Consider the following 11,514-nt stretch of genomic DNA (forward strand, 5'->3'; position numbering starts at 1 on the left):
TTTTTTTTGTATATTTACTTTGTCAAAAAGGGGGTAGTATAAATAAAACCGATACTAAAAGAATGTTTTTCGGCTCGAGGGAATCCCTAGACAGGACCTCGCAAACGCAAGATTGCCTAAATGTAAAGGGCCATACTGTCTTCCCTTTGTTCGGGATATAACGGTAATGTAAAAGTGGCAAAATACAAGGAGAAATCGGGAACAAGGACGAGGGGGGAAAAGACACAATTTACAGTAATTCCTCTCGAACGAAATCGTTAATATCAAGTTTCAAATGAATTACATATCAGTGCGTAACCATGATAAGAGCGTGCCACAAAAATCACAAAATACGCGCAACCTAAGACTTCTTTTTACTAGCAGTTGGGCAAGCTCTGGCCATATTACCAACCGCTCCACATGCATAGTAGGTGATGTCATTAACATTCCTTCTCTGTCGGTTTAATGGCTCATATCGTTGACTCTGGGGGTGACGGGGCGAGTGTCGCAAGAACTTGGTAACTTTCACCGCGATCTCTTCCTCCTTGTTTCCTAAGAGTAACACCAACAGACGCCCTGCTTCCTTTCCAAATTCGTTGGATTCGAAACTGCGCTAGGCCAGCTCTAAATCTTGATAACTTGGGGTGGGCAGCTACAGTAGCCCTATCAGTGATGGTGTGTGAGCCATTTCCATAACTTTTGCCAAAGTATCATCTACAGACGCAGTCTCTGCTATATCTTGCAGTCGTTTCACCTGCAGTTTAAGTGCTTCTAACTCGCCCGCCTGAAACAAAGAGAAATGAACTCCGAGTCTAGCCATTCGACATCTTTTTTTGCGTGAATTTATAACTAAGCTATCAGCAAACCATGATCATAAAACCAAGAACTAAAAGCACGTATACATATAACATTTTTTAAAGAGGCACTCCCACTTGGTAACATTTTTAATGCCAACAGTCGATATTTGACTTGGCGACTGCGCACAGATCATGAGATATCAATAAAAACATGTCCTTAAAAAAGTAAAAGTTTGAATTCCGGTGGCCCACCTAAATTCAGCTTCAGAACATTGAACGTTTGGCACTGGGGCCACTGTCAACTAAGCTACGGAGTACGAGTCTACGCTCATGCTGCTGTACGCCACAGTACCACTCGCGTTAGTGATCGGTCATGCCCCGAGGGGGAAAGCCTAGTCTTACTGACTTGGAAAAAAATGGAAAACAGAGTTTGCTGATTCCACCAGAATTCGCATAGGTGACTAGCACAGATATATACATACCGGCCGCCACGTGGTATGCATGCATACCACGCGGCGGCTGCTATGTATCGAACCACGCATAACTGTGTAGCAGACAACAAGATGTAGTCATCAGAGGCGGCTAATATTTACACAAAAAACTGATATCTATATGGTATTGGTTAAAATATAATAAAACTGACAGAGAATAATGAAACAACAAAAACTAAGGAGAAGTTTAAAAAAAAAATTACCTGAACTGAAGGCATAATGCTGTACATAAAGTCTTTGCAGTAGAAGGTAAAATTACGTCGTTCAAACTTATTATGGACTCCCTAGAATATCGTCAATCAGCACAACAACAAACCTTCGGGGGATTTCGGGTCATAATCAGAAACGATCGTAAGACTTCGGGGTGTGAAAAATACGCTTGGGAAATGACATATTTTTATTGATATCTTGCGATCGGTGCGCAGTGGGAACATCAAATATCGACCGTTGGATTTTTAGCTCCCATAGAATATGCATATGTATATATGCAAATGGGAGGTATTCGTATAAGGTGGAAAAATGTCGTCTGTATGTATGTATGTATGTATGTATGTATGTATGTATGTATGTATGTATAGTCCGTCCACATCAAAAACTCCTAAACCGTAGCACCTACTGTCTTAGTATTTGGTGTACAGGTGCACCTAGGGGTGGAGATGTGAATTTGTTCAAATGAACATGTCAGTGCCAAAAATATGCAAATGAGGGGGAAAAAAAGGAAAAATCCTGCAAATGGCTAAAACTCAGTAAGCAGTGGTCAGATTTGGTTGAAACTTGGTACGCAGATTTCTTTAGGTATTCTAAAGTATGTGTGCAAAAATTGGGATGAAATTTGCATGTTTGTATTTTTAGGGTATTTTTTCAGTTTTTAGTCAAAAAATCTTGTTCTCTGAAATCGCTTGTCTGATTGCTATGAAACTTCATATTCATGTTCCTCAGAATGACCTCAGTCATGCTTGTGCAAATTGTATTGATATTGTCATATTTGTAATTTTGGGGCAATTTTCCCAATTTTTGATAAAAAAATTTTTTATCCAAAAACTACTGATTTGATAGCTTTGATATTTGGTATACAGGTATCTAAGATTAATCCCAATATACTGTATTGAAGGTATGTTGAAACTGGCAATTTTTTTTTATTTTGGGGGCAATTTTTGCCTTTTTTGGTCAAAAAGTTTTTCTCCTAAAACTTGTGATCTGGTAGCTTTGATATCTAGTGTACAGGTTCCTAGGGTTTATGTTAATGAGATATATTTAAAATTAGGATGAAATCTGCAATTTTGTATTTTGGGGGCAATTTTTCTCATTTTTGGTCAAAAAATTTATTTCTCAAAATTTATAAATCTGATTGCTTTGATATTTAGTAAATTGGTTCTTAGGGTTTTTGTTAATAAGATATATTGAAATTAAGTTGAAATCCGGAATTTTGAATTTTTGGGGCAACTTTGCGAAACTGTCAGTTTTACTGGGATATCTTTCATTTTGCATTTTTAAGATTTGTTTTGGTAATTTTATACCTACTGGAATTAAGAGTATATAATGTGTTGATTTAGTAAGCATTTGATATGGATAACTTTATTTGGTTTTGAAATGCGGTAAAAAAATCCTGGCAGATTTTGAAAAAATTCCAAACAAATGCCAATAAAAAATTCAGCCAGAGAAGGTTTGATAAAAAGAAAAGGTGGGAGAGTGGGGAAAAAAGAATGTACAATGGATCGGATAAAAAAGATGATGTACCTCACCGATCTTCCAGACACCATCCCTGATCAAATGGTCCACCCCATGTATTTTTGTGCGTAATTAACCATGCAGTGTATTTTTTTAACATGTCAAGTTAGATAAGGATTTGAAAGGAATAGTCAAGTTCACCACAGTTTAACTTTATCTCTTGTGTCATCATCCTTGTGTACTTGGTTAAGTTTGTAAGTTGCTCCAGATGTGGATGCACCAGCTGTTCTGGAAGAAAACAATGTTTACTTTTCCCTGTATAGGGTTTTCTGAGTAATGATTTTATGTTGAAATTTCTCCATGTATCTGGTGTATGGGCAAAGTGTAAACATTGGTTGCATGTTATGTATTTCAGTCTATGTCAAATATTGTAAATGAAAAATCAAGAACAGTTTACTGTGTGCTTGTAAAAGAAAACATATTTGTCAATACATAAACTGCCTTGCAGATTGATTGTCTTAAAGATTATCACAGAAGTAGAAAAGGAAAAGAAACTAATCAAATTACTGTAACATATTCACTCTCAGTGCCTGTATAGGCCTATACTTAACTATTTCATCATTACATTCAGCTGTTTGTTATATCTTTATCACTCTTCATGGGCCAAGGCACACTTGGGGTCAATGTCATCACTCTGTGCCAGTCTGTGTATGTCAGTCTGTCTGTACATGTATGTCCATGTTTCATACAATTGTTAACTTGTTTTGATAACTATATGGGAGCGAACAGTGATGTTGTCACTATTTTTAAAAATGTGTTTTAAAAATGTTACCAAGTGGGAGTGCCTCTTTAAGTTTGTCTTATTTAGTTTTTAGTTCATTTTTGTTTTGTTTTTGTTTTGCCAACTCCAATACTAGGCATTATTGCTGATATAGTCCAAGCTCATGAGTGTAAATCTAAATCGCTTTGTCCAAACCTCGCATACGGTACCAATACCTATTGATACCCCTGCAGCACCCCTTACTCATTAGTGGGTTACTGCCTCACCGATCACATCAGGCCACCCTCGCAGGCACTCGCCTACCTGGGCCTTACACTATCGGCAACCCCAGGTTACTGCCTGGCCAATCTCATGGCCACCCTCGCCGGCATTAGCCTACCTGGGCCACACTAAACATAAATATGCATGGCACACAAAATACACAGAGTACATGACAAAAACGTACAAATAAGAGAGAGAGAGAGAGAGAGAGAGAGAGAGAGCAAAAGTGAGAAAGAGAATGCAAGATACCCACCTGTCGCCCATACTATAGCAACAGGTGCACTACAGTACAACATGGCACACACAGCCGCGGAAGTGCTGGGGAAAGCAGCCAGCAACCAAAAAAAAAGACATAGAAAGCAAGAGAGCGCGAAGCACAAGAACACACCGAGCAATAAGAGAGAGAGAGAGAGAGAGAGAGAAGAAATAGAAAGAAGCATGTTCTCAGCGATGCACCGACGCAGAAACCACGTACTCAGAACAGGAGCTCACCTGGTTGGTATCCTTTATTGGGACTGGTTGTGGCTCTCCTCTAGCTGTCGCATTAATCCCAGTACCAGTAACAGGCTGCGGATTTCCAACGGGTGCTGCAGCAGCAGGAGGCGGCTGTGGGGCCGTAGACGCCCGGGCTGGCCGGTGCTGTTCAACGAATGCCATAGCGGCTGGTGCAGCTGGTTGCGACGAAGCCATGATGTGTGCAACGTAGGACTGTTGCAAATGAGGGAGAAAGTCCGGCTGCATTGTAACCTATTTATACCCTACAAATTTGCATATTGCGGATCCATATCACTCAGTGATGCGGCTGTGAATAATATGCCTCTGAAAATGGTTATTGTGTAAGCCTGTCTGCATTTTCGTAGAATATTTTCTCATTTAATTTTCCAAATATCGGCAAGTACCTCAATATTTCAAGATAACTCTTTCTTTCCAATAGTTTCCTGGAGTTTCAGAGTCATATGGACAAAATGAGTGAAAATTTGAGACAGGAAAGCGGAACATCTGCATCTATGACAGCCATGTTTAATGTTTATTGTAACACCCACACATGCAAAGTTATGTGGAGGAAATCACTAACAAACACCATTAATGATGCCCGCCCTCTAGAGGCAGACATTCCTATATGTAGTACCCACATTTGATCATAGGGGATTGCTTAAATGTCCATCCCCAGGGGTGGGGGTGGGAATAGGTGTCTTTGTCTCAGCACAGGTTTCTCCTGGATATTGTTTATTTTATTTTAATACGTTTGACTATGATATGTATTGCAAATAAAGATTTAAACTGCCAACTTTTAAAGGTCTTGTGAAGAGTAAAAATGAAATTTTTATTGCTTGTGTATTTTGACGAATATAATGGTCAAAAAAAGATCTTCATTGGAATTTTTCAAACTGCGCTCCCAGTTCCGAATAAAGGCCCTAGCGATGCCCTTGGCAACCAAGATACAAATCTTCGGTAAACTTTGGCAAATGTCAGTATGACATCATTTAAAGCACATTGACCGCCGGCACTGTTCACATCAGTGCTTTTGTGTGCCTTCTCGAAATCCATTGTAAAGAGTTGTAACTGTGCCTAAGCATTGTCTTGCTATGCATTGTTCTCATTCAGTATCAAAATTGTTTCAATGGCCAATGGAGATGATCTGGCCAGAAAATGGATCAAATTTGTGAAAGCAAAGGGGGTTAATTTTACTCCTGTAGCCAGGCGCGTACTTCGCTACAAACACTTCACTGATTGTTTTGCCAACCTCACGGAATATGATCACAAATTTTCCAGAAGGCAAGCCCTAATTTACAAGATTATTAATAAAACAAGCGATTGGCTAGACTATTTTGGTGGTGTAATTCTACCCCATGAGTTCTACTACACCGAAGACATCAAATGACTGCTGTGATTGCTTTCCAAGCATTTCTATGTGGCCAAACCAGTGTTGTGCAATCGTCTGATGTACTTCGCGGCGATTAATATCATAACGTTCACACTTGACGACGTATTCAGTGTAGAAGTTACAACTACAACAGACCTAAGCTTACATTGCCGATTGTGAAAAATATGGGAAATTCACAGTTGCATTTAAAAACATGTGCGATAGAATGATTCATTGAAAAAAACGTTATGTGCCCTGTAGCTGGGCGTGCCTGGCAGGGTGCAGGGTGTGACCCTTTACACAGTACAGTCAGGCAATCAACGTTTACAGATCGCTGGGAATAACATAAAGTGAGATACTGAGTCATGATTATGGAGAACATGATTTTCCATGTCTTATATGGGCTCTGAATATCTTGTCAAAACTATGTCAAAGATTAGAAGTTTTTGAGTGTACATGATTGGAAAACAACGCAGCTCGCACACTGTCTTCTAACAGATCATACATGATACAGTACAGTCATACAAAACTTTTCACAGGTTTCTAGATGCTTCGGCAATTGTAGGTTTTTTGCCCAAATTGTTTCAGCCGGTAATGTTCACAAACCGGTTTGTTCAGCAATGACAGCCTAGCTTTTTCGGCCTTTATCAGCAGCACAGCCTATAGCTCATATCGTTTTGTCAGGACTGACATGGAAGACAGTACGATAATACCATGGAGGTACCAGAGAGTTTTATCTCCATGGATAATACGGACAATGCGGGTGAGTGTTTTGTCACAAGGACTAACATAACAGTGGACGATAGTAGGATAGAGCCGGTGAGCGAATGACTGACACAATTTGATATAGACACTTAAACAATTTTTGTGCCATAAATTCTTTGCTTGTGCCTTTCCATTCATTATTTAACGAGTGAAAATCACGTTTTCAGTGATTTCAATTTTACTATTCACAAACCTTTAATGTCTTGGATTTGTAACAATTCTATTTTCCTGCCCTGTGTCATGTATTTGTCCTTTGACAATCCTACGCAGAGTTTAGTCACTGCGTTGTGTCTATTATCTGATGTGTTTGATTGCCTAATGCACAGAAGCAAGCAAGAGTAAATTACTAATCTGTGGATATGTCACCCGTTTATCACAGGATTAAGCTTGACAAAGTCAACAGCAAATGCACCAGCAAGGCATAACAGAAAAAAGGGGAGAAACTCTCAAAAGCTGTGTTCACAGAACCTTCCGTATAATAGACATTTTCCGATTTTACAAGCGCCAGCAGTTTTCTAACGTGATGAAATGGGGACAGTTCAATTTATGCGTTCCTCGGTGCTTCTTTGGGCTGCAAAAATGCTGTTCAAAGCTGTGGAGTTAGTGTCTTGATGTGGTCTGAAAGACCAGAAGCCGGAACTAGACACATTTAACCTTCAGTTTATTTAATTTAAGTAACATGTTTGATACGTATGGGCAAACAAAATACCCAAGATGCTTTGGGATAAGTGGTTCAGGGTCACGCTGTTTATAAACACGGACGTGACAATCTGTTGTGTTCTTGACCACAGCTGGTCAACGTTTTTAACTTAATTATTACTCGTCGCATAAATACTGACAAGTTGGCAAAAGTATTTTCATCTTCAAAATTCTGTCGTAATTTGACCAATATAGGCCTAATATCCTACCTTAACGTCATTCGTTTCTGACCTACAATTAACATGCAAGACGAGATGACCTGTTTTGTAAAACAGCGAAGACAGATTGGAAGCTTGGGCGATCTATGCATTGGGGAGATATTGATGTCACAGTCTTTTCAAACAAGATGGGGATGTTTAGGCAATAACAAAGAGGATAAATTGGTCAGCTTGAATAAACAAAATTTTTAGGCATCATATCTTTTTATGTCAGTTTTTGAACCTGCGTGAAATCCTGCATGACAATATAATAAATATCTCTAAACAAAACCATTTGGACACAGCTTTTTATGTCAACGTTTGGACACCCATTGTAATTTCTACAAGTGTAAGTAGTATTTTCATCACCAGTATTTGAAAACTCTCTGTGCCCACACGGTGAACCACACAGTGGAAAGAATAATGAATTAACGCAAAGAAACGACACGGAGGCAAGTGTTTGGCCGAAATCCGGGTTATGTATGTACCGTCACGGCGGGGGCGTCAAGGCGTCATGGCGGCCTGGACGGCGGTACCAGACTCCTGGCACCGTGCGTCAGGCAACGTGCTACCGGGCGCCCGCTACAGGCCCATGACAGTACCCCCCTGGAACTTTATTGTGAAAAAGCCATCAAATAGTGGAATACAATATTCTTTTTAGCTCCGCTGTCAGCGACGCGGAGCTTATCAAATAGGTTGATTTTCCGTCGTCGTCCGTCGTCGTCCGTCGTCGTCGTCGTCCGTCGTCCGTCGTCCGTCGTCGTCCGTCAACAATTGCCTTCTCCTCTGAAACCACAAGTCCAATTGCTTTGAAATTTTATATGCAGTTCACTTAAGGTGACCTCACTTCAGTTTGTTCAAATCGTGGTGAAATTTGCATATTTGTATTTTTGGGTCATTTTTTGGTGTTTTTGGTAAAAAAATCTTCTTCTCTGAAACCGCTTGTCCGATTGCTTTGAAATTTGATATGCAGTTTGCTTAGGGTGCCTTCAGTCAGATTTGTTCAAATCGTGGCGAAATTTGCATATTTGTATTTTTAAGGCAATTTTTGTCATTTCTGGTAAAAAAATCTTTAAAAATCTTCTTCTTCAAAACTGCCAGTCAGATAGCTTTGATATTTGGTACATAGGTCCCTAGGGATGATCTATTTCAGATTTGTTCAAATTGTGCAGAAATATGCAAATTTGCATTTTTAAGGCAATTTTTGCCATTTTTGGTCAAAAAATTTATTTCTCAAAAAGTACTGGTCTGATAGTTTTGAAATTTGGTATACAGGTTTCTATCGATGAACTAAGTAATATGTATTGAATTTCTGATGAAATCTGTAATTTTGTATTTTTGGGGCAATTTTTGCCATTTTTGGTCAAAAAATGTGTATTTCCAAAAGTACTCATCCGATAGCTTTGAAATTTGGTATACAGGTTCCTACAGATTAACTAAATGATAGTTATTGAAATTATGATGAAATCTACAATTTTGTAATTTGGGGGCAATTTTTACCAGTTTTGGTCAAAAAAATGTGTATTTCCAAAACTACTCATCCGATAGCTTTGAAATTTGGTGTACAGGTTCCTACAGATGAACTAAATGATAATTATTGAAATTATGATGAAATCTGCAATTTTGTAATTTTGGGGCAATTTTTGCCATTTTTGGTCAAAACGTGTTTCTCAAAAAGTACTGGTCTGATAGCTTTGAAATTTGATATACAGGTTTTTACAGATGAGCTAAGTAATATATATTGAATTTCTGATGATATCTGTAATTTTGTGTTCTTGGGGCAATTTTTGCCATTTTTGGTCAAAAAATATGTATATTCAAAACTACTCATCTGATAGCTTTGAAATTTGGTATACCATATTTGGTATTTCCATAGATGAACTAAATGATATTTATTGAAATAATGATGAAATCTGCAATTTTGAATTTTTGGGCAATTTTTCCTATTTTTGGTCAAAAAATGCGTTTCTCAAAAAGTACTGGTCTAACAGCTTTGAAATTTGGTATACAGGTTTCTATAGATGAACTAAATTTGATCTTTTGAAATTATGATGAAATCTGCAATTTTTACTTTTGGAGGCAATTGTTGCCATTTTTGGTCAAAAAATTTATTCTCAAAAACTACTCATCAGATAGCTTTGGTTGACATGTTCTTAGGGATGATCCTATGTGATACATTCAAAGTATGATGAAATCTTCAATTGTGTATTTTTGCAGCTTATTTTAGCCACTTTTTTCTGGCCACTGCATCGAGCTATCAAAGATTTCCACCCTTCTTCATCAGCATGTCTCAAAAATAGTTATTCTCTACATAAACACAGCGGAGCTATATCGGCCGCTAGGTCGCTTGTATTGTGAGCTGCTACCCTGCAGCGAGGCACTTTTTTTTTTTTTGCGGAGGGTGGGTGGGAATTTTGCGATGTGAACTTGAGCGTGGCAGAGGTTGAAATGGGCGAAATATAGCTTTGAACACACTGATGTGCGCATGGATAATGATGTGGAAAGGGTGATGTAATTTGTTGAGATAACAGTAATCAGGGCGGCTGGTAGATTAGGTTACGTCTCAAATGCATCCAGAAGTGTAAAGGTAGGTGACGCATGGTGACCCATACATGTCAAGGTCTAAACCCTTCCCCCGTGTCCCTCCAGACAATGATTATAACAAGCCATAATCACCCATTAACGCAAAGAAACGACACGGAGGCAAGTGTTTGGCCGAAATCCGGGGTTATGTATGTACCGTCACGGCGGGGGCGTCAAGGCATCATGGCGGCCTGGACGGCGGTACCAGACTCCTGGCACCGTGCGTCAGGCAACGTGCTACCGGGCGCCCGCTACAGGCCCATGACAGTACCCCCCAAATTACGGCCAAGTTGCGGACATGCATGGCCGCAGCACGGCCGCAAGGCCCTCCTCCCCCCTGGTGGTGACCATGTGCCACTTGGAAACGTCTCCTTATATATGTTCATTGTTCCTACATTTCGTGTCTCTACAGTTTGTGTAGTGATATTACAACGTTGGCATTGTCCACCTGGAACTGAGTCCGACATCGAATTGCTGGCGTGTCGCGAGTGCCTTCGGCACTACGTCAAGGGTCTCCCGCGGCGTCTTGATGTAGATCTGGTACGCGTCACTCCGCCATCTGCCCAGTGTCTTTATGAGCCAGTCAGGCAAGCCGGCTTCGGCAGCAGTTGTGGCTGCACCACTGCGGGAAACTATGTGTAGCGTACATTTTAGCATCGGAAATCCCTGCCTGGGTAAGCAGTTCCCGCAGGCATAGGTTCAGTCTTTGTCGCGTAAGCCATGTGCCATCCGCGAATTGGAATGCCGGTTCTTCAGGGCACATGTATCCGCGGTTCCCGGTATATTTTCAATAGGCGCGAACCGCACACACAGAGGTCCCGGTCGGAGCAATATGGATGGTGTGCCACGCGCGTACGTGTCAGTCTTTGATGACTTTATCCTGATTTCGATCACATCCGTTAACACAATGTCCCGGGCGAGTAATGTGGCGTTTACGTTGAATTCCATAGGTGATCAAGCAGTGAACTCGCTTACCCTCAGAAAGCCGTAGAATGCCAGAGTGAAGCTTGCCCATACCATGAGCTTGTCGTTGCTGCACATGTTGGCACGCTGATGCAGGCATTCCTTGAGGCGACGGAGCAGGTCAATGGTGATTGGTAGTCGTGGCCGGTGCACTTCTCCAATGCTTCTCCTGATCCCTTGCAGTGTTCGTTGCAGGAGAGTGTGCGTTGTTACGTCGTCGGCATACCCGCACTCAACGTGGTGATGCATCAGCCTGCTAGGTACACCTTAATGGTTCGATATGCTAGTCCTCGGTTTGCCAGGTTCGTAACGAATAGTATGGCTGTCCTGATTGTGACAGGTAAGGCTGCTAGTCCGTGTGACGAGCAGAAATCCATGTAACACTTTTGTCCTACCTGGTACTACTGGTATGTGCGTCGTGTGTTCCCGGCCACACTGTTATGGATGTAGGCAGTTGCTAGTTCCG

The 11,514-nt window shown here is 40.5% G+C and overlaps 1 protein-coding gene across 1 annotated transcript; it reads right to left on the bottom strand.

The window, feature by feature from the left end:
* Window positions 1–631: 631 nt before the first annotated feature.
* On the bottom strand, window positions 632–4,782 carry LOC139128971 (uncharacterized). Its single transcript, XM_070694651.1, has 2 exons — window positions 4,470–4,782; window positions 632–763 (listed from the first exon to the last, which is right to left on the bottom strand). Exons 1-2 carry the CDS (start codon window positions 4,716–4,718, stop codon window positions 632–634), a joined length of 381 nt encoding a protein of 126 aa, XP_070550752.1. The 5' UTR covers window positions 4,719–4,782.
* Between the last annotated feature and the right edge of the window lie 6,732 nt (window positions 4,783–11,514).

This window comes from Ptychodera flava, unplaced genomic scaffold, assembly GCF_041260155.1.
Source record: "Ptychodera flava strain L36383 unplaced genomic scaffold, AS_Pfla_20210202 Scaffold_81__1_contigs__length_545109_pilon, whole genome shotgun sequence".
Lineage (NCBI taxonomy): Eukaryota > Metazoa > Hemichordata > Enteropneusta > Ptychoderidae > Ptychodera > Ptychodera flava.